This window comes from Ptychodera flava, chromosome 9, assembly GCF_041260155.1.
Source record: "Ptychodera flava strain L36383 chromosome 9, AS_Pfla_20210202, whole genome shotgun sequence".
Classification (NCBI taxonomy): domain Eukaryota; kingdom Metazoa; phylum Hemichordata; class Enteropneusta; family Ptychoderidae; genus Ptychodera; species Ptychodera flava.
In genome coordinates this window covers 8,004,670-8,028,721 of record NC_091936.1, presented here as the reverse complement: position 1 = coordinate 8,028,721, position 24,052 = coordinate 8,004,670, and the positions used below count along the sequence as shown (strand labels likewise).

The 24,052-nt window shown below is 39.1% G+C and overlaps 2 protein-coding genes across 2 annotated transcripts in view; both read right to left on the bottom strand.

The window, feature by feature from the left end:
• Positions 1 to 4,725, bottom strand: part of LOC139139909 (xanthine dehydrogenase/oxidase-like) — a 61,203-nt gene extending 56,478 nt beyond the window's left edge. The window contains exons 1-2 of the mRNA XM_070708872.1: positions 4,589 to 4,725; positions 2,497 to 2,718 (exon numbers count right to left, since the gene is read on the bottom strand). The gene's annotated coding sequence lies outside the window, so the exon portion shown is untranslated. The remainder of the gene's footprint in view (positions 1 to 2,496; positions 2,719 to 4,588) is intronic.
• Positions 1,940 to 24,052, bottom strand: part of LOC139139922 (xanthine dehydrogenase/oxidase-like) — a 36,594-nt gene continuing 14,481 nt past the window's right edge. The window contains exons 5-12 of the mRNA XM_070708889.1: positions 23,627 to 23,820; positions 20,793 to 21,051; positions 18,074 to 18,176; positions 17,461 to 17,512; positions 5,110 to 5,234; positions 4,589 to 4,707; positions 2,497 to 2,718; positions 1,940 to 2,020 (exon numbers count right to left, since the gene is read on the bottom strand). Coding sequence (XP_070564990.1) covers positions 1,940 to 2,020; positions 2,497 to 2,718; positions 4,589 to 4,707; positions 5,110 to 5,234; positions 17,461 to 17,512; positions 18,074 to 18,176; positions 20,793 to 21,051; positions 23,627 to 23,820 — 1,155 coding nt within the window. The remainder of the gene's footprint in view (positions 2,021 to 2,496; positions 2,719 to 4,588; positions 4,708 to 5,109; positions 5,235 to 17,460; positions 17,513 to 18,073; positions 18,177 to 20,792; positions 21,052 to 23,626; positions 23,821 to 24,052) is intronic.

Genomic DNA, 24,052 nt, shown 5'->3' with positions numbered 1-24,052 from the left:
AAATTGTGGTAATGGTCGCTCCTTAATTCAGAGCCCATGGTCAACGATACCACTATCATCTTGTGATATCACTGATAACTATTGGTGGCAATGAAAAAAAGTATGATATCGTGGTTAACATGATGAGGGAAAAGATCGGTGTCCATACTTATAGCATTACTGGCAATGACCATACGTCATATCGTCCAGATCAAATAACGAAGTTTTAAATAGGGACTGCGTCATCTACGATGATTTGTTTCGATTGGAGCAGTATGTAGACATGCTATGTGACATTCGACTGCAAAACAGTGAAACCACAGGTCGTCTTTGAAATTTAAACAATTAGACATGAAAAGGCAGGAAATCGAGAAATGCAAAATAACCAAAACGTTGGTGTGAAATGTCCTCTCTGGCGAAACTCACTGACTGTTACCGGCTACCAGTCAGACTACCAAACTAATTTAAGGATGCAGTACAAGAAACAGACCTATTCAAAGTAAGAATTCTCTGACAAAAACTGAGGTGGGAACCCCTACAAACTATATACCGTTGGAAAGCCTAGATATGTGACAGTCAGCTGTGCTCATGTTATTGTTATTGTTTACATAAGGGTCACGTGACAGGAAATTTAAATACCCTTCCAAAAATCAATTTTCCCAATGTTCCGTGGCTACGATGCAATATTTCGGCTGAAATTTGCACCAGAGATAGCCGATGCAGCATTCTCAAAAAGTGTGTCTGCGATTTTTTATGCGGACCTCCGATCAATTTTCATAACAGAATATCTTTTTCGAGTGATTAAAATCTTCATCTAAAACCTTTAACTGTCAATAACTTTAAAACGAAAATAAATAGGAAAAATCGCAGACACACTTTTTGAGAATGCTGCCTCGGCTATCTCTGGTGCAAATTTCAGCCAAAAATAATGCATCGTAGCCATGGAACATTGGGAAAACTGATTTTTGGGGGGATATGTAAATTTCCTGTCACGTGATCCTTATGTTTACAATGACATTGAAATTAGCACAGCTGAATTGCAATGTATCTAGGCTTTCCAACAGTACAGTATATAGTTGATAGGGGTTGCCATCTCAGTATTTGTCGGAGAAGTCTTAGTTTGAATTGGTCTGTTTCTTGTCTTGCATCCTTAAAATTCAAAGCAGTCTCTGCTTATGAATTCATCGCTCAGTAGAAAGCACCCTTTCCTTGTTGGCTTCAAAGACTCTTGTTTTGTCTTCTTCTACTGTTGCCTCTTTCCGTTTAGCTTGGCCATGTTCTTTGAACTGTGCCCTTCTACATTTATATTCATCCCTTAGCTCACATTGTGCAACATTCACGAAAAAGGTCACATAAAATCTCACCTTTGAAATCATTGTCCTGGCTGAGACTATTTTGGAATTTTAACCTAGCTTGGGAGTCTGACCGACAGCTTGTATTTAGTCTATCCCACAGGGGACATTTTACACCCACGTTTGGGTGTTACGTATTTTCTGTAATAGAAACTGTTTGTCTTGTATATGTAAAATATCTCTTACCAGAAAAGAAGAATCATGAAAAGTGCACCAGTTTCAAAGCCAACTATCGAATAAGTGTACACTTACAAAATATAGTTCCTGCTCTAGGTTATTTATATGTTAATTGACGGTTCAAGATGGCTTCTCCCGTTTCTGTAAGTTTGGCAGACACTGCTGTCAGATTTATGATAAATTATTAAAGGACATTAAAACAAAACAAAACAGTGATAATCACAAAGACAAAAGCAGCAAACCTCGAAACACAGATTTTTTAGACTGGTCTAAGTAAAGTGCTGCTTTTGCTAAAGAATCGCTCTTCCAATACGTATCGTCCTTTACATTTTTCTAACCAAAAAGCACGCGCGCGAAAGAAAGGAGATCCGTTCTGGAATATTTAAATATACCTGTGGCAGAGACTGTTACCTTGTTCAGATATATAACATTTACGCCGGACCACGGCATAGACGGAATGCTGCTTCAGGGATAAATTTGGTCCCCGTCCACTCATCTGCCTGCCTCTGGCCCTGGGCCGATATAAATTTACAATAGTGTGACCTCTGACATTTGTGCGCATCAAAACTATGATATCTTTCCAACAGTGAGTGCGCGCGGACTTAGCCACGGGCCAGCATAAAGCGTCCACACACATAATTTGGACCCGATGCTAATTATGAGTCAGCTCTGGCTGGCGCAGGGCGGACGTAACTGGTATGTCTGGACATGATATCGCGTATCGGTCAGACTGCTTAGCTAGGTTAGAATTATGCGTTAGTCTCTGTTTGGAGATTATTTTGAAATCGCAGTACTTATCACGCGTACACTCATAATCGAACGCACAAGTATGGGCACCGCGCGATAGGAACTCTGCCTGGAGAGTGATGAAATCTCTGAAAAAAGAATGACCCTCAATTGAGATGGTTTACATTTCAAATCTAAAACATCCCCACCATCCGGTACATACCGGTACATTTGTAAAGACTAAACGAGAAGGTGAATTTACCTGTGCAACAGACAAATCCTGAGTTGTCGCTAAAACCTTCATTTTTTGGCTTCCGACATCAGGAATGGCTAGAACGCAGTGTGGCTCCATATACAAATGCTCCTGTCCACCCATTCTGATGTCTCCTTCAATGATTTTGTCTGAATCCAGAAAGCCACCATCAGGATCACCATATATATCATCGATTCCCGGATCATGGAAAGCCCCTGTCTCAATGGCGTCCTTCGAAAAACAACATAATTGATATAGAGACCATTAGGGAGCATTCGTTTTTTTCCGGGGGGGGGGGTCGGTGGAATTTAAGTTGTGGACTAAATGTAAAAGGCGACCCCCTCGAAATTACATTTGTAAAATTTGACGACCCAAAGTCTTCAATTGTAAAATATAACCCCCCCCCCTGAATTCACTAATTACAAAATGCCCCCCCCCCTAAATCACCCACATTAAACTTTACAATGCGCTGCGCTGCCACCTGTCAGATAAGGGTGCATGTTCAACATTCCATGTAATCGACCATGAAACCTGGTCAATGTAGTTCTATGATTTCCAAGTACATGTACATGTAGTACACTGTCTGCCTGATCTTTTTGCATGATAGATAGCACGGCTGTTGAATGACCTTTTAAGAGGTCACGATGTGGTCGAGCGGTCTAATGTGCTGACGTCTTTGCTATGCGATTTGGTGCAGTAAGTGAGGGTTCAAACCCCAGTGTGGTACATGAAAAAAATGTTGTTCAATGTTGCCGCTATAATTTCCGAGTCATTTTTCTCTGAATAACCTAATTCACCTATCACTACATGTACTACATGGATGACAAGTATTTTAGGTTAATTATGATGAAATTTAAATGCTTACACTTTGTGCAATTTCCCCAGAAAGTAGATTTGATCACATTTCTCTTTCTTAAAACATCTTTCAAAACTGATATGTTAATTCTTATCACAGAACCCCAACTGAAATACATGTACCGGTAGTACACTGTAAACTAAGCTCTTCTTTAAGATGGCGTATCGCTGAACACAATAATGGAGGGTGATGTGCAAAGCAGATTTCTTTCTGAATACTAAGCAGCATTTTCGTAATAATTATGCATCTTACACGTTCATCAAGAGTGTTGCGGCTTTTTATCAGGATTTGCATTTTTTCTGTGCAACAGTGAAGTATGCAGTAACATCAGAATGCTGTAGAGAGAGGGACTTCATTTTATACATCAAGCAAGGCATCAACAGTCGACAGCGCAAAACAAATGTTTATCATGCAGTGGATCATTCCATTTTTACTTAGTGTGTAATAGGGAGATACCAGTGTGTACAATTAATATTTTAAAGATACATACATGGAATATACTTAGTCAGCAATCACTGGATGTAGATAGTCATTGAATACTAGGAACGGCAACATGGGTTTATAAACGGTATTTAAAAATAATTAACGTGCTCACATTCATTGATCGCCCAACCCCTACAAAATCATAGAGAACTAGCAAGAGTCTCAATCGATGTGCAAGCAATACCAATTTATATGTTTCAGACTGCTCAGACTCTACGAGACTTGTTATAAATTCTTACTGTATAGATTCTTTTTTTGTATTTCTAGAGTTCTTTTCCCTGTATATTGAGGGCTCTGGTGTAAACTACAATTTACTTTTAAAATCAGACTACCCTATGAAATATGATAATAATAATAAGAATAAGATAATAACTAGTAGTAGTAGTAGTAGTAGTAGTAGTAGTAGTAGTAGTAGTAGTAGTAGTAGTAGTAGTAGTAGTAATAAGGCTTAAAATCATCCCTTTGCTCGCTGATCAGTTTTGTGAAACAGATACTACGCTGTACTGAAAAGCAAAATTAGGCAAGAAGGTAAAACTGATAATCCGTTGCATATTTTCGGCAAACCAACAACCAAAGTTGCACTTCAAGAAAAGGAAATCGAAATGGGCTAATTTTTTATTTTTTAAATGGTTTTATCGTCTTAATGATTTATATATAGATCTATTTTAAATTGATAATTGCTTGTCAGACATTGAAAAGTTATAAAACACTTCTAAAGAGCTGTGCTTGTCTTAAAGTATAAATAAACATCGGAAGCTGTACCTCTATCGTTAGTGCTGCACCCAAGTCTTCATAGTGGACATCAATGCTCTTGACTGCACGTCTAGCAATCTGCTGGTCTTTGGCGATTATTCCACCGATAATCTCACCAACGATGAAACCTTTGAAATGAGACACAATCGGAATATTTTGTAATTGACATTATGTTACTGAAACACACCAATTCGTAAATGAAACAGCAGTGTTTTGTAAATTCAAATATCGGCACATGTGAATAATGCTATATGTCATAACTACAATCAGGTCATTGCATTAGATCCATATACAATGTTTCTAAAGCGGCCATTCTAGGGTAGCTGAACTAGAAAATTTAGTTGGACCGTTTCCGTGTTACACAATAGAAATTCACACTTTACAATAATATATTGAAACACTGTCACATTGTCATACTACTACTACTACCATAAAGTCTCTTCTTTGATTCGAGAAATGTGTGGCAATTAAATGTTTTCGTATGACAGATGATAACTCTCATTTATCGTGGTAAAAAGTTGAACTTAAACTGTACCTCATCTCAGCACAGACCCTCTCAAAGGTAAAGGGTAAGACATTGCTGCCAGTCACATCATCACGATCAATGTAGTCTACCACTCCATCCATTGCTAAGGCTGCACTTGCATTTACTGACCTGTAAAATATGCCAGAGTACATAATTTTTTGTGGAATTCATCCGTAACTAACAAGAGGCTCAATCCGGGACATTTTCCGTCTGAACGATTTACCTATTGCAAGATGATATATCAATATATAGAGTACAAGCAATTAATGCCATATACCTGTAAGCCTTAAAATTAGAATTTGAAAGTGTGTCACAGTGTCTTTGACTACCTATTCGTATTTAAATCAGATGATCAAAAGATCTTAACCTTCCATTATTTAAAATAGATCAACTCTCTCATTTTCATTCTTAACATTGCCACCTGTATGTTTGCTATATAAGGCCCGTGCTTTCAGTGTAAGCTCTCCCTCTCTCTGATTTGGTGAAACAACCCTTTTCTGACTGCTTCCGAGATCTGTATCCAGTTTTCCTGCAATTCCTTTGATTTAAATAAACAACGTGCCTGTAACCGAACCCCAGTGCCTCGATCTGACATCTCTGACATTTCTTTCCGTCAAGTCAATGTGGTACACTTCGCCATTTGGAAATCCCATTACCTTTTAACATGCATGATAAGTCCATTCGCTTATTAGCTTTATTCGGCTCTAAAGCTATGTTCTCACTGCGTGCTTGATTTAGCGTTGCTGGGTCCGAGTTTACCCTCTGCAAATACACGGGATTAGCCCGCCGAAAAGGTGTGCGTTCTCACGCCTAAGTTTTTGTCTTTGTTTTGAGATTGACACCGGCCTAAACGCCCTCCGCGGTCATGTTTGGTAACACCCTAATAAGAATAATGGCCGACGTCGAGGACGTAACAGCCTCATGTTTCCAGTTCTTTTACCTTCATATGCGTTCTAGACGACTTTGCCGCCATCTTCATGACCATTTTGATGGTTTAGAAGTGTTGAATGTAAATCCAAAAATCAGAAAATGCATCGGCTAGTGTTTTAGACGATGTCGGCGATGGCGTCTCCTAAAACCCGAGACGAGACGAGACGAGACGAGTCCAAAATGACCCTTTAGGCCAGGCGTTGTAAATACATCATATACAACACTACATAAAGCCTGTAGCTAGTTGAGAGTGTCAAAAATCGACGCACAAAGCAAGAGATGGCACAATCAACGATTGGAACAACTGAACAAAAATTTTTTTTTTTTCAACTTGAGTTCAAGGCGAGTTTGAAACATGCGAACTGCGACGTTGGCATTCTGGCCTAAGCGATAAGCGCCAGATTCAGATTCTGCCCGGATATCGAATGTGAATGTGGGTGCTCTTGACTGCAGCCCACATCGGGCGCGCTTTGGCGTTCTGGACTGCAAAGGTAAGTGTTGATGCTTAGATTTTACTCTCTTGTAATTTAATTAACCCCTTGCAGTCCATAGCGCCCAAGCGCCCGATGTGGGCTGCAGTCCCAGAGCTGCAGATACCAGGCGCCAAATGTAAAATAATTATTTTACACATTAGAAGAACATATTCGTATGAAAATGGTGTATTTGAATGCTGATAAATCGCGCGTACAATAAAAGGCTATTATAGCACATACATAGATAAATCAACACAGGTATAAGTTAATACTTATACACTTAAAAATATGCATATCTGAGAACCTATATCTCATGAACGCACATATATAGGTACATGAAGATAGTCATATACATACGTACAGAATTACACATGTAAAATTACACACACAAACACGCCCACACGTATATATATGTGTGTATATGCATTCATACAAACATACAAACAAACACACACACACACACACACACACACACACACACACACACACCACACACTCTAACACACATATATATGCATTCATACATATACATACATGCACACAAATATACACACATATATGCATTAATACAAACATGCACTCAAACACACACACACACACACACACACACACACATATATATATATATATATATATATATATATATATAATGCATTCATATATATATATATATACAAATTAATACAAACATGCACTCAACACACACACATATATATATATAATGCATTCATATATATATTATATATATATATATATATATATGTATACATATATGTATATATATATCACACACATATATATGCATTCGTACATACATACATACATACATACATACATACGTACATACGTACATACATAAATTCTTGAACTGTGCGTGGTAATTTCGTTTACCGTAGGGCCCTTTTGCGCATGTTCAGATCACGGCTTTTACGCATATAGACACGATCCTCACAGATATTCACACGACGCGACGTTTTATACATACATATATATAGGCCTACAGCAAACAGCATGCACGACGCTTGGACCAGCTATACACTTACACACGTTATGATTCACGCTATACTGTCCTACCAGCTCAGGGGATCTCACTCGCAACTCCGATTACATGACTTCGTCAACTCCAATTTAGCAACGTTTAATACCAGAGTTTATTCCACGATAGCCAGTTTCTTATGGGACTACATGATTTCTAGCATTGTTTTCACTACCAAGCTTCTGAGCAGAGTGTAGGACGCGCTGTTGGTTGCGTTCATGACCTTTGGCCCTCACGTTGGCCATATCATTCTTTCACTATGAACATGATCTACAATTTATTAGCCACTACAGCTTGACAACTTGTAGTTGCTGCGCAGCAATCTTTGGCGGGGAAGGCGGCGATGAGTAATCCAAAGGTCAACTCTGGCCTTTGCAGGAACGCAATATCATAGCAGGCCCGGCCGCGGGTAGGCAGTGTCAACGCTGCATAGGGTCGAACCGGCAGTGATTGCTGGGGGGCACCTTATCTTGTGCTACGGACAAAACTTTGGCGTCCTGATGAAGCTCGTTAACGTTAATGGGGGATAAGCTCTACCAAAGTTAGGCATGTGTCGATAGTTCACCACCAGAATTCGTAATGCTTCTGTAACTGATGACGAGAACTCGGCATGTGGAGTACAACTTCAGACTTTTATTCTTAGTCTCAGGAACAGTTTCAAGAACGAAGCGGGTGATGTGTTTCCTTCCTTTAATCAAGTACAACCATACACTTTCTTTCCAAGTACTATTTATTTTACAGTCAGTAATTAAATCGTAATAGAATCGATGAAATATTTTCCGTCATCCGACTTCGACACATGAGGTACAATATATTATTACGTAAATTTGCTGATTTGTCAAAACTCAATGGAAGCCCAAAATGTTAAAATTTAAGTTTTAAGCATGGCTTTATATTGAGCGTTTTGTCTTTTGGATATTCATTCTGTCATGTCATAAGACGAATTTGATACATACAAGTCGCGGTCACTTCACTGGTTTTACGGACAACAAACTCCTACATTGTTGCACACAAGCGTTTAGTGTTCTAGGGGTAGCAGTGTGGGTTAGAGGCAAGTATTTTGGCTTTCTTTCCACGGGGTCAGTGGCATTTCGGCTTAAAAGCACAGCTGATTGAACGACCATGCTTTTTAAAAAAAGGTCTAAATCCCGAATTTCACCTTCATTCTTGCCAACCAACCAACCAACCAACAAACCACCGTATCAGTATTCTCACGAAAGTCATTGTGAATGAAATATTTACCAAATTTCTAATTTAATTCCACAACATTGAGCTAACTGACCGCCAGCAACTGCAAGCACAATATATAAAATGTTTGTTCCCCGTTTGCGACGTTCTATATTTATAATTATTAGGAAAATTAGTTAGATATTGAACGGTATTTTTTCTTTGCTGACCGATCTTCTGCATCTCCACGCCAGTGCGTTGACGTTTCATTGAATAAAAACATGTTGATATTTGAAGAAAGCGTGCATATTGCAATGAATAACCAATTGCTTATCAGTGACTGTCTTACAAATGATAATTTCTTCGAAAAAAATCGAGAGTTTAAGTTTTAGGCCAGAGGGAACATCATGAGTTCTGTCAGAGAATGCGCTCACAAAAGTTGACTAATTGTCATTTTATTGAATTAAGTCACTTTTATTATTAATTTTGCCGGTCAAAATCCCGACCTAACTCGCATTGTTGGCATTATTTATCCAAATAACCTACTGCATAAGTTTATAACGCCCTAATTTTAGGCTTCCATTGAGTTGATTATTCAGTAAATTTACGTAATAATATACGGTACCTCATGTGTCGAAGTCGGGTGACGCGGAATCTTTTATCGCCTAGGGAGGCAGCAATCATACGATTATATTACGATTTAATTACTTACTGTAAGTAAATGGTAATTGGAAAGAAGGTATATAGGATTGAAGTTGATTAAAGGAAGGAAACACATCACCCGCTTCGTTCTTGAAACTGTTCCTGAGACTAAGAATAAAAGTCTGAAGTTGTACTCCAAATGCCGAGTTCTCGTCTTCAGTAACAGAAGCATTACGATTCTGAGTATTCCTCTGGTGTGAACTATCGACTCATGTCTAACTTTGGTAGAGCTTACCCGCCATTAACGTTAACGAGCTACATCAGGGACGCCAAAGTGTGGTCCGTAGCACAAGATAAGGTGCCCCCTCCCCGCAATCAGTGCCAGGACCGACCCTAATTGCCGCGTTGACACTGCCTTCCGGGCCTGATAATTACGTTCCTGCGCGGTGCAACAATGACCTTTGGATTACTCAAATATATGCAGCCTTTCCCGCCAGAGATTGCTGCGTTTAACTAATCGTTGTCAGGGTGTAGTGGCTTAATTGTTGATCTCCTTCATAGTGAGAGAATCCCGATGTTTGGGTGATATGGCTAACGTAAGGGGCCAAAGGTCATGAACACAAACAACAGCGCGTCCTACACTCTACTCAGAAGATTAGTAGTGTAAAGAATTCTAACTAGAAATAACGTAGTCCAACCAGAAACTAGCTATCATGGAATAAACTCGGGTATAACATTGCTAAATTTGGAGTTGACGAGGTCAGGTAATCCGAGTTGCCAGTGAGTTCCTCCGGGCTGGTTGGACAGTATAGCGTGAATCATAACGTGTGTAAGTGTATAGCTGGTCCAAGCGTCGTGCGTGCTGTTCACTGTATATATATATAGTTTTGTTTCATCTCCGGGCTTTATATACCAACACACACACAACATTATTACAGTGTGTGGCTACGCTGCCAGCCAGGTCAACTTTATTCACAGTCATAGACTTGACATAGTCATACAGTACAATAGAAACTAGTTTAGGAAAAATTGAGTACAGGAGTACAGGAAACTCGCACTAAAAACCAGAGGTTAAAAACCTTTCACTCACAGAAAGGAAAAAGTGCTCTGGAAAAGCGTTAGATAACCTGCTTCCAAAAATGTCTTGTATACTAAAATTATGTTGCAGTAAACTTACTAACAGTATACAAAATGGCTGAAAATATCTACATGGCAGAATGATACATAATAATATAAGTTAAAAAACTTCAGGTGCGTGTCTGACCCTGGCAGAGCGTAGACTGAACATAACCACACTTTTCCTATCAATCCAACACACGTGATATACTATCACAGCGCCCTCACAATACACCAAAACAACAATTTCTCCCTATACGATGTAACTTGAGAAATTATATGTTTTGTTTCATCTCCGGGCTTTATATACCAACACACACACAACATTATTACAGTGTGTGGCTACGCTGCCAGCCAGGTCAACTTTATTCACAGTCATAGACAGACAAACAGAAGGGGAGTAAGAGTAAATGTAATCTAAGATTATACTCCTAAGCACTTGCTTACAGATAAACACTCAGAAATGGTATCATGTATGTAGCCATCTTTGGCTGTAGCTGAACGCCACCTACCATGCTGCATCAGCTGCCGAGATGAAATTCCTCCCTGAGCAGCTGTAGTAGCACCCCCACTACGAAAGGAGTGAGTTCCAAAAGCTGAAACATCATCAACTACTAAACCCAATTTTTGTTTAACTATTTCTCTAACTCTAGTGTAGCTAAGATGCTTATTCATATGAATTAAAGAAAATGTGTGTTTTGAAACTAACAGTGGTCTAAAGATAAATTGATGTGAATCATTTGGAATGCCGGCCACTGCTAAATAACGCTCAAGGTAAGCTACAGGACATGTGACCTTGCTTGATCTAGAAATGTGTACAACATTCCCGTTACTATACTGGTCAGTTTTACTTTTCTGTATGAAAATGGTGACATGAGTGTCATAAAATGTAATATGTGATCTCTTAATATTAACAACATCACTAAATCTGAGAAAACCAGCATATGCTACTAACATCAAACAAATGTCTCTTACGTCCTTGAGTGAACCAGAGTCCTTAAAATATTCAACAAGTTCAGAAATAACTTCTGTGGTAACTGGCTTTTTTTGTTTACTGGTTTACCAAGTAAACGTTTGGCAGACTCCATCAAATTCTTAACAAAAGGATGTTCGGTAGGCGACGGTAAACCTGCAATTTGATGAGCCCACTGAATGCTATAAAAAGCCGATTCGACTGTATGTTTGGTATATCCTGATGTAAGAGACCTCTGAATCAGATGTGTCAGATAAAGAGAAATATGGGAGGGCTCTGCTGGGATAGCTGCCAAGTTATGATCTGAAGCAAACTGCGACCATTTCCTAAATGCATTTGAATAAGCCAGAGTTGTTGAGTCTGCTCGTGAGGCCATGGAAAAACTTGGTAGATACTTGGTTAACTGTAGGAGTGTTGGATCTTCAAACTTGTCAAACTCAGCCCAAATACCAGTGTGGAAAATATCAGTGCCTGTGAAAGAGAATTAATGCAAAAGACAAATTGCACTGGAATATCATTACAAGTAGTCATTACCAACTGGTTGTAAAAATTTTCTCTATTGGTTTTAGTTATAAACCAGTTTTCAATCGAACTGTCCTATGCCATAATTGGCTATGTTAATAGCTACTATGGACAACAACATAAACTTGTTGTCACTAGAGCCCGTATTAAGAAATGTAGCTAGGGAACTCCCTAGCCTGTGATATACAAAATCCATTTCTGTCTGCTCTAGGTGCAGACCCAAAATCCAGCCACAAGGCTAACATCCTGAAGTTTAGGATTCTACCTCCAAAAACAGAGTTTCTTGCCTTTCCTGGCAACAAGAGCATAGGGTCATCACATGGTAAGTCTACCCAGTCATGCACAAATCCTGCCAGATGTACCCCATCAGGGCAGATTAGTGGCCAAAAATAGGCAGATCTCCACACAGGCAGTATTAGAGCACCTTTGCCTGAACAGAGTTGTAGATGTCTAATTGTTCTCCCTATAAGATATGTCGGGGGTAATAACCAGTTCACATCAGAACCCCAATTCTGGGTGAATGCATCCATTGCTGAAGAATTAGGGCACCAAAAACGGGAGTTGAAAACTGTACATTTGGCATTGTAAGATGACGCAAATCTATCCACTGAAAATGGCCCCAGTGTAAATTCAGGTAATTAAAATACACCGTATTAAGTGACCAATCATCAGTGTCTACTATCTTACTGATATAGTCTGCTTTCTCGTTAGCTGATCTTGGAATCCATTCAGGATCTACCGATATTCCTGACTGCATGCAGATAGCAAATATGCTCAATGCAATGTCTTGCAATTTGGGTTTCCTACTACCCCGGTTAATTATGCTCACCACGTTTTGATTATCTGTAAACCACTTTACCGATTGGCCCTTTATAATTTCTGCAATACTATACAGTACTCTGTGTACTGCCTCTAATTCACGCCATGTGGAACTCTGGTTTGATTCATAGTGGTCCCAGTTACCATGTACAATATCGTTATCATGTTGAACGATGTATCCACCAAAAGCCTTACCTGAGGCATCAGAGTACACCACTTTATTGGCCTTTGAGCTACTCCTTATTGGTCTGCCATTCAGCTTACCAATATTGTCTTTCCAAAAAACCAATTCGTTCAATGCCTGTTGTGTTAGCACAATGTGGCTATTCCAAGAAATTCTAGTATTTATAGCATTATATAAGTGTCGAGTCATAAGCATGGACACATTACCTATTCCTGATCTCATAGAGATGATCTGACCGACTATGTGTGCTATTCTGCGTACAGAGACTGGCTTGGACTGTGTGTCAGTAGGTGAACTGCCCTTTTTATTACAGTCCAGCAGGTTCTGGATAGAAGCTAGTAAACGAACCACTCTGTCAGTAGTGACTGATATCTCACCTTTGTTCATATCAATATCATTGCCGAGCCACGTTAGTCTAGGTACTGGCTCCCATTGACATTTTTCCTCACTTGTTACAAATCCAAACTTGGACAGATCAGATTTGACCTCTCTGGAAATTTGAGAGGCCTTGTCCAGTGATCCGCTGGCTCCTATGCCATCGTCAATATAGATTACTATCGGCTTACCTTCCCCTCGCCATTTCGCAACTACTGGTCGGAGCAATTTGGTGAAGATATATGGCCCTGTTGATAGCCCAAATGGTAACACACAAAAAATAAAATATCTCCTACCTTCAGGAAATTCCCATGAAAAACCTAGAAATTTCCTATGCTGTGGGAAGATCTCCACATGATGATATCCTGATTTCAAGTCGAAACTAAAAAGAAAACCTCCAGGTTTGATTAATTCTTTTGCCACCTTCAGATCTTCACACTTGAATTTATTTTTATACAAGTGTAAATTTACTTGCCGCAAGTCGAGTATTAGTCTGCACTTACCTTTTTTATTGATGGAGACAGACAGTGGGTTACAGACATATGGCTTGTCTTTCACTTCTTCAATTGCCCCCGTTTCCAATAAATCTTGTATAGCACCGCTTACAAAATTTTGATTTGTAAGTGCTGAAGTATTATTAAACATGAACATTGTAGGCGGCAATGAAATCAGCGGTAGCTTGTAGCCAAATTCGATCAACTCCACTATGGGTTTTGGCGCGTATTCTCTCCAGTAGTCGATACAACGTAACAAATTTCCCCTAACTCGAACTGGGTTTGAATTTACAGAAATAACGGGATTTGGCGCCATAAATGGAATTGAATCATTAACTAAAATATCTGAATTCAAAAAGAAAAATTTTCTTCCCCTTCGGACGAAAATACAACGTCCTCATTAGAAATTTCGAAAGCATGGGAAGGTAGTATACTTAACTTTTGTAGTCATGCGTTCCCGCCAACAGTTGGGTTAGCACCCAGACTAGCAGTCGCTGTAAATCTGCACTCAGAGCGGTAGTGGCCAGCTTTTCCGCATGAAAAACAAACTCCCGGTCTTGGGCCGCCACCTGTGCGTTGTCCTCCAGTATTTTTGGATACACTATCCTGCTGGGTATTTCCGGCTATGGGCTTTGGGGCTGCCCGAAATTGTATTTTCTTCTTCTTTTCTTTCTGTTTTCTACTAGCTCGCATCTCCGCCTTCCAAATACGTTTCTCGTCGTCGCTATCGTCGGCAAGCTCATGGGCCTGGTATTCTAAAGCCGTGCCCCATCCAAATTCAGAACCGTCCGCCAGAAGAATTAGTTTTTGACGTTGATCAATGGTTTCAATACCTTCGTCTAGCTTCCGTTTGGCGTCATCGTGTTTCTTCAAATCGATATTGGATTTGGCATCTTCTAGACAGTCTCTTACTTTCATGTTGTGCTTAAATTGGTCTTCGTTAGCTTTTCTTTTAAACCTTGGCGCTTCTGAGTATTTAACTCTCTTGATTTCGGTCATCTGTTCCCTGTTCGCGGCCCTCCTGAGATTCTTGTATTTCCCGCTTCATCAACTGCATCTTGTCCGTCACTAGTTGATTGATGGAGGTCAGCAAATGGTTGTTGTTTGCCTGGATTATTTGATGGAAATCCAGTGAAGAGTTGTTACTAGCGTCAGCAGGCGGTCTGGTTTCCGATTCAGTCATGTTTAAGTCACAAAATAGGGAAAAGAGCCAGCGAAGGTGAAAGTTATGTCGTACAAAAAACTTCAGGTGCGTGTCTGACCCTGGCAGAGCGTAGACTGAACATAACCACACTTTTCCTATCAATCCAACACACGTGATATACTATCACAGCGCCCTCACAATACACCAAAACAACAATTTCTCCCTATACGATGTAACTTGAGAAATTATATTATATGTGTAGAGAGAGATATACGCATGCGTATATGTAGTTCACTTCATGTGCAAGAGAGTGTGGAGTCGTGTGTGTGTAGAGAGATATACGCATGCGTATATGTAGTTCACTTCATGAGCAAGAGGAGTGTGGAGTCGTGTGTGTGAGGAGAGATATACGCATGCGTAATTTACTTCATCTTCCAATTACACAGTAGCGGGCGGGCTTCATTGTCGATGTGTACGTACATCAAAATACTGTTATGCTTTGCTTCTTTGTGTGCGAGTGTGTGAGTGTGTGTGTGTGTACGTAGGTGTTCTTACATGTTTCATGTTCACCTATATCTGTATGAATTTATGTTTATGCATGCATGTATGTATGTATGTATGTATGTATGTATGTATGTATGTATGTAGGTGTGTGTGTGTGTGTGTGTGTGTGTATGTGTGTGGTGTGTGTGTGTGTGTGTGTGTGTGTGTGTGTCCATGCATGTATGTATGTATGTATGTATATCCATGCATGGACCTACATATTCATACGTCCATGTGTATATGTGTAGGTTTGTGCATGTATGTATGGATATATATTATAGGTTACATATTTGCACTTGTCAGCGTGTCATGATATATGTATATGTGTGTATGTACGTACGTCGTATCAGTGTGTGTTCGTGTGAGTGTGTATGTACGCAGTTTTTACATCTTTTCGTGCGAGTTTGTGAGTGTGTGTGTGTGTACGTAGGTGTTTTTACATGTTTCATGTTCACCTACATCTGTATAAATTTATTTATGTATATGTGATATACCTTATTTATTGATTGCGTGATTTTCAAGCATGCAAATGAACTCTGTCCTAATGAATATGTTCTCCCGATATGCAAAATAATTATTTTACATTTGGCGCCTGGTATGCAGAGCGCCCCATTCACATTCGGAATCCGGGCAGAATCTGAATCTGGCGTTTATCGCTTCGGCCAGAATGCCAACGTTGCAGTTTGCATGTTTCAAACTCGCCCTGAACTCAAGTTAAAAAAACAACAAATCTTTTTTTCAGTTGTTTCAATCGTTGATTGTGCTATCTCTTGCTTTGTGCATCGATTTTTGACACTCTCCACTAGCTACAAGCTTTATGTAGTGTTGTATATGATGTATTTACAACGCCTGGCCTAAAGGGTCATTTTGGACTCGTCTCGTCTCGGGTTTTAGGAGACGCCGTCGGCGATCGAACATGCGTTTCCTGCTTATGTTTGGCCATTTGAACAATGCAGTTACTCTAGGGATCAGAACGTTCTGGATGAGAGAATGATGACAGTTGGTGGCAAACTTGAACAGTAGTGTAGCAGACCTGAGATAACCGCCCCTGGTAAAAGTGGTGGCAGGGTGGTGTTTTCGACGTTGTTGAGCGTTCACTCAGCTGTGATCGCGGACTTTAGGTCGGAGCCTGGCCCAGGTCCACCCCTTGACACCGTCGTAAATTTAGGCCGGCGCAGCGGTGTCGGGAACCGTTCTCACGTGCTTTTTTATGTCCGATCAGATTATCGGCGTTGTTGGGCCGTTGAAAAGGTTGCAGTGAGAACACCCTATAATTTACCGTATTCAAATTTAAGCTGCATAGAGAATGTCGTATTTTAGAAAACAAACGTGCGATCGGTTTTTCGGTCCTTAACCCGCTTGATTAATCCATAATGATCAGAATGACGTATTGCATATGTATGTGTAGTTTGGGATGCAGGGCGTCACAAATTCTTAGTGTTAACAGAGCTTTGTTGTGAACTTGCAGCAAAGTCATGGAACATGGGAAAAAGATCTAGAGATAATTATTGCTTTGCCTGCTCCAAGACCAGTGGGACAAAACGTCAACGACGAAGAGTTGAAATTTTCAATTGAAACTGAAACGTTGTAAGTCAAGTTTCACGCCCTTTGAGCGATCTGCAGGCGAATGATTCAACTGTTCAGCTGAATTCCTCTAATAGTAGATCTGCTGTGTACCATCATAGTGGGAAGTGGTCAAAAGTGGTCAAAGTTTATTTCCATGCCGACACGAGATCTGAGCATGCATTCAATAGTGTTGATTTGTAAGGCGTGATCATATTGAGCTTATCAGACAAACAAAGATTACATCTCTTAACAATATAGGTATACGCCTCCGCGGATTATCAGATTTCCCATGAATACGTCGTCGTGCAATTATGTTGGGGCCACCTGTCATAATAGTTCATTCTTAACAAAATAAAAACAAGGATACTTACCTTATCTTTGCATGTGGTCGACTACTAGTCAACAAGGCTAGGAAAAGTTCATCTAACATGCATTGAGAAACGAAAAGAAACACATATAGCAGTCTGCCAAATGATAAAAAAAGGAATCACAAAACAAATAAATTATTTTTTAATGTTTTGTTTGCTTTAATGAACAGAAATAATGCATTTTCTTGTCCCCACATTCTTTATTTTTTTTAAAAATTCATCCAAATATTTCGCAATGTCCTATAAGGTATATGATAAAACCTTTACTACTCTGATATGTGTTTTAAGCAAGCAATAGTATTTTTATTTTACAGTAATCAAATAGTATATTCAAAGGAATTTTTGTGAAAGTAATATTTTCCGTTCCATACTCTTACACACCATGTAGTCGTTTTTGAACTATTATGGCCATCATCGCTAGCTTCTTAGGGAAACTGTTTTCTTGTGTTAAATTTTACATAAGGCAACTGACGATCTTGTCATCTCTCTCTCTCTCTCTCTCTCTCTCTCTCTCTCTCTCTCTCTCTCTCTCTCTCTCTCTCTCTCTCTCTCTCTCTCAGAGACACACAGAAACACACACACACACACACACACACACAAATATATTTACACTTACCTTCCCTTCTTGGAATGTCATCTAGATATTTTGATTCACCAGTTGAAATTTGACGAGATGATATATCTTGAAGTGGTTCTCCCACTGCCCCTACAGTATGAGTCTGCGAAATACAAGATTTTAATCAAAGATTATATAACAGCTTCAGGGAAATCCGGCAGGGCTATCTTTACATGGCAAGATTATTTGAGGACTGTCCTTGGTGTTGGTTGTCGAGGGGACTTAAACCTCCCTGGGTTCGTACAAACACAGGTACAAGTTCAATATGTCAGCTGAAATTTTGCAACGAAAGAAACTTGGCCATGCTTGTCTAATTTCGTTCTGTGTATGTTTGTTCGGTACTTAGATTATCCTAAATCCCGTTTCCTTTTGAGCATTTTTTTATTTTCATGGAGAAAAAATCAGTAATATCTGGTCCAATTTCTTTTCGAATTAAGATAGAGCAGCGTGCGATGCCGTCTTTACTGTGATGTGATGACACGAGAGTCACAACAGCCACAGTCAGAATCGCATCATACGACCCCAACGGCTTTAATTATTGAAGTGAAAAAACACTGGATCAATTTCTGCTGTGATACAGTTAAATCTGACCACATGGCGAAAGAATGATGTCAATCTTCTTCCATTTGTTTGTTTCCAAGCAACCTTTTACAGATCACTATCACTATGGAGTAACTAGAGGTACAAACTCATTAACACTAATATAATTATTTTGCGCCCACATACGCGTCCAGAAATAAGTTCTTTTAGTAAATGGCGCCCACTTTCACTTTCGTCTGTCTTTGATATGACTTAAAGGCACAAGCTCTGTGTTTGGGGGTATTATTTTTTTCTCCAAAATACCACTGAATTTCCCTTGAACATCCTTTTAATTGCCCCTATTAAGAAATTTTACCTGTAATGGCCTTCTATCTTTTTCTGTGACGACGATTCATTCAAGTAAAGGAGTGTCCCTTAATCTGTCGATTCAAACTGACAGCCATGTTGAAATGCCTGTCACATGACAAAGAATGCAAATCAGAGCGTCGAGCAGACATGCAAAGCTTAGGTTGCCATGATGGTGCACTCTTGATTGGTCAATCCCATAGAAAACGTATTGTGTTACAGCGTTGCTATAATTGGAGTTGGCCCTGACCGCTTAAGGTGGGTCTCACCATCATTTTCTTAGTTGCAACTATGAAAACATTTATATGTATGAATCACACTGTTCCCTTCACCACACGAGTGCAGTAATTGGCCATTACACATCACTAGGTAAGCACAACAACATGTAATACTTTTTGTTTCAAACTAAAATCATCAAAAAAATACAAAAACGCAGAGCTTGTGCCTTTAAGGAGTAAAGCCAGCGTCAACACCCAAAACGCCTTAAATACGGAATTGGGTATACTGACAAAACTGATTTGCCACTTTTTTTTATAGAAAGTAGGAGTATAACTCATTGCCAGCTATGCATGAGGCATATGGCAACGTTATTGGGCTAGACCCATACTGAGTAAACATCGTAACAATATTTCGAGGTCGCAGTTCTGATAACAAGACTCTTTTCACCTGTAGATGGGTAAGAATGTGGCTTAAAGTTGTCTAGCTTTGCGTGAGGTTTTATAATACTTAATGTTTCTTCAAACTTGGCCTCACAGTGTACTACAGCATGGTGTCAGCATTAAAATTAAAACGGTGAAACCCGGCGCTGGATGTTGGTGCCATTTGGAATTGATTTTTCTCGACAAGAGTATGGGCACTTACATTAAAGTTTGGCTTCGAAACAACTACAGAAATAGTAGAACGATTTTATCACTCTGCCTCCCTCATTTGAGGGAGGCAAAATGGGACCAACTGCCTTTTCCCCCTTTCAAATCTACTTGCATACCAACATTGTATCCTAGGTTGATATCATCCATTGCCTTATAAATATAAAATGCCTTTAAAAACGTTACCATGCCATTACGGCTTTCATAGAGATCTTGCAGATCAGAAGACAAAGGTTCCCGACATTATTATCGGAGTCAGAAAGATAACATCATGCTCTTTGAAATTAGTAAATATGTTATAATGTTGTAAATTGCTAACACTGACAGTTGATTATAATTTAACTTCAAGGGTCGTATTGTGGGGCTCATTGAAATATATAATGTGGTTATTTGCATACCCGTAAAGCTTGTCAATCGGAATCGGAAAGTTTCGATAGGGAAGAACAACACATGGACTGGGAAGCGATTGCGACAACGCATCATTTTAGAACAATGGTCATTATAGACATGTGTTCTATGACAGACCTGTCAATGATTTCATGTGAAATTCCTCATGCAGTTCTGCGATGATACATGAAGCGTCATATTTCGAGTGACTACTACGTTAACGAGACCTAATTATCGATTTGCGTATGTTAGAAAGTTGATCTTAAGGCCTGTGTCGACGCCAGATTGTCTCGCTGAAAAATTTACCCACCAGATTACCAATTTGAATGGAGAACAAAAGGTTATGACTCCTCCATAATCCTCTTTTAGTCTTGAACAAACTTGATCCCAGGGACCAAGTCCCTGGCCTTTAACAAACATTACATCAACACGTAATTGTCGCAAGTGCAGTCTAGCACTGACATAAAACAAAAGACATTCGACAAAGGGGTAAAGAAAATCAAACAGAAGATATTGAACAGCTGCTCCTTTACGTGTTACTTAGGGTGTTAGATCGAGTGAACCTAAATTAAGTTTCATACCTGCCATGTTTGTGTTCCTTTGATGGTACGGAGAGGAGACAACCCCATCCGCTGATTTCTATCTATCTTCTCTTTTCCCATCTCTTGCATAACCATGTTAAAGAATTTGAAGAAGTAATTCTTCATAGTCATGAGTTGAAACTCCTCTGTATCCTTCATAGCGCCTTCCTCAATGATAACTTTGGTAGATGTAATTATGACGTCTGAATGCTTACGGATAATTTTGTATACCTCTTCTAGAAGCATTTCATCCCACATCCTAAATACAACAAAATAGATAACGTGGTAACGCATGATTTCTATTTTTTCATGAAGTCCAGTTGGGTTGTAATCACTGTGCCATAATGATCAATGAGGGTCAATTTAGTTGCTAGGCAAAACTCTAATATTGGCGCCAACATAAAATTCATTTTAACTTGGCGATAAAAATCCAATCTCAGTCCTCACTGTTTTAGTTCAACTACAACAGCTACGATAATATCACCCCAGAAGTAATTCTTTTCACCAGAGATATGCCATGGCGGAGAGTCCGAATTTCCAGTACGAAGACTGGCCTTGGGTCGCCAGTCACCTCTCGTCGCCAGGTGAGATGCTCTACCCGCAAGGGAGTGAAATGTCCCCGAATAATTCCCTAAAGTTTCACAGTTGGTTGACGGACGTCCCTGCCCACTGTTGCCAAGAACCGAACTATCATCGAACCGAGTTCCCCAATGTCAGCGACTCCAGGACAATGTCACCTGTGGTATGCGAGTATAGATTCCCCGCAATCGAGATTCACATCGAGCTATCCCCTGATACTGGGTAAAAAGACATTTTGAAGGCGGTATCTGCACCACCAGAGACAACCCTATCAAGAAAACTCACACAATTGATGCACATATCCTATACATTCTATGTGATATGATAATAAGCCTTTGTAGAAATGCAAGTCTTACTTACGTTCAAAACAGTTTTTAAAAAATTTAAACGGTTTAAAAGTGAAACGTTCAAGATCAAATTACTATTTCAGGTAGTTCGAACAATCGCACATCTTTCTTAACAATTTAGAATCGATTTGATATATACGCTTCTAAATTGCATGCTCATTTGTAATTTTCCTCTCAAAATAACATAAAATTCCACATTTCTGGAGCTCTCTGATGATGTTACTCGTTCAGTGTCTGTCAACGTAATGAGCGTCATTGTATGTAACCTTCCTTTTATAACAAGTGGGTGTCTTTAAGCCGTTCCATAAAAGTAATATATAATATTGTGAAAGCTTCCAAATAACATTGAATATGTCCAAGGTATTGACAATGGTTACAGTATTTAAATTTAAATTCGGGTTCAGATAGAGCGATGTAATTCATAGCTGACCCATCTTTCAGTGTGACCTCCGCATTGTTGACGATGCTTTTAGATTGGCAAGACCCACGTATACAATACGGAAGTTAGATGATTGCTGTAGAACTTAACATAGATGACAGGGTAGATATACTAGCGCAAAAGCAAGCTTTCAAGCTTTCAAAAAAGACAACAAAGAGAAGTTTATGAACAACCAGATATAACGGCTTATCAACCCGACGAAATGCGAAATGGGTGAGGTAAGTAAACAAATTCTTGACAGAATCACCAATCAAGTGAAATTACACGCGGCTTTGAATCAATGGCGAATTCTGCTTCCTTAATAGACTGGTTTCAAAAACTTGCATAACAAAGAGAATAAACCTTTAGTGCATTTGATATTGTTAATTTCTACCTATCAATTACTGAAACTCCACTGCTTAAATCGATCGAATTTGCAATGCAATTCGTCCATATCCCCGACAGACTGCTCTTCGATAACAAGAAACCCTCGGTCAAACGCGATAGCAATAAAACCTTTTCGACGTAAGTATGGGGGCGTTTGACGGCGCTGAGGTGGCGAAAACGATCTGTTTATACGTCCTCAACACCCTTGCATAGAAATATGATAAAATCAAATCGTATTATTGCCAATCAAAAAGCATCGTCTACAATGCGAAGGGCACAGAGAATGGTGGGTCAGCTATGGATTACATTGGTCTACCTGAACCCGAATTTAAATTAGGTATTATAACCATTGTCAATCCTTAAAGAAATTGTACGAAAACATCACAGAATTATCAAAATACATATGGAAGCTTAAGTCTAAACAGCAACCATTTGTTACAACATGGTCAATCTTATCTTCGAAGGCACCACACAACACAACAAAGAAATGTAATCTTTCTTTGTCCGAAAAGCTCTGTATAATCTCCACGAACAAATCTACGCTATTGAACAAACGCTAGGAGATTGTTTCTAAATATCGTCACAAAAACAAGTACCTATTATCGCATTTTAGCCACCTGCCACCAAAATCGTACATACCAGGTCTCCCCAACATAAGGCTTGCTACGTGGGAAGCATATATATATATATATATATATATATATATATATATATATATATATATATATATATATATATATATATATTATATATATATATATAGATATATTTATTTATTTATTTATTTATTTATTTATTTATTTATTTATTTATCATAGGTATTTCAAAATGTCGTACGATACTGTTTTAAGAGAGAATATATTGTTATACACATTACAATCAAAGTAATATTGTAAGATCACGTGAAGCAGTCAGAACTTGTTTATGCATGAAGAGTAATGGTAGAACTCGCATATTGATTGAGAGGGAAGTAGCAATTAAAGTGAAGTAAAGAGCGAAACACTAAGTCTTGTTCTGAGGCGATAGAATTAATGGATTGTTAATGAAAAACGTCATTTATAGCGAAGTTTGAATTTGGAGAATATTAGATTAACCGTTTCTACCTTTTATTCAGAGCGCATATATCATCCTTAATTTTCTTGGCTGCAATCAATCCAATTCCGCCATAGCGTATGTGTAGGTCTTCAACGGCATCACCAGTGCTTGTAAATCGAACTCGCATACCTGCGTTGACATGGTCGACTTCATCATCCCGCCGATGAGGAGTATGTGTAGAAAATGCCGCGAAAATTTCATTCTAGTAATAATGGATATTGATACAACATGAAGTCTTAAAAACAAGGAATATACCAAGCTTAAATCACAAAAAAACACAATTGCACACTTCCTAAATGTACATATGCACAATAATAATAGACACTCTGAAGCTTATTAGACTTTAAATGAGTGAAAATATACCATTTTGTTATACATCTACCTGCGACAACTATAGAAATATGCCACGTTTCCATTATAAACCTGGACCACTC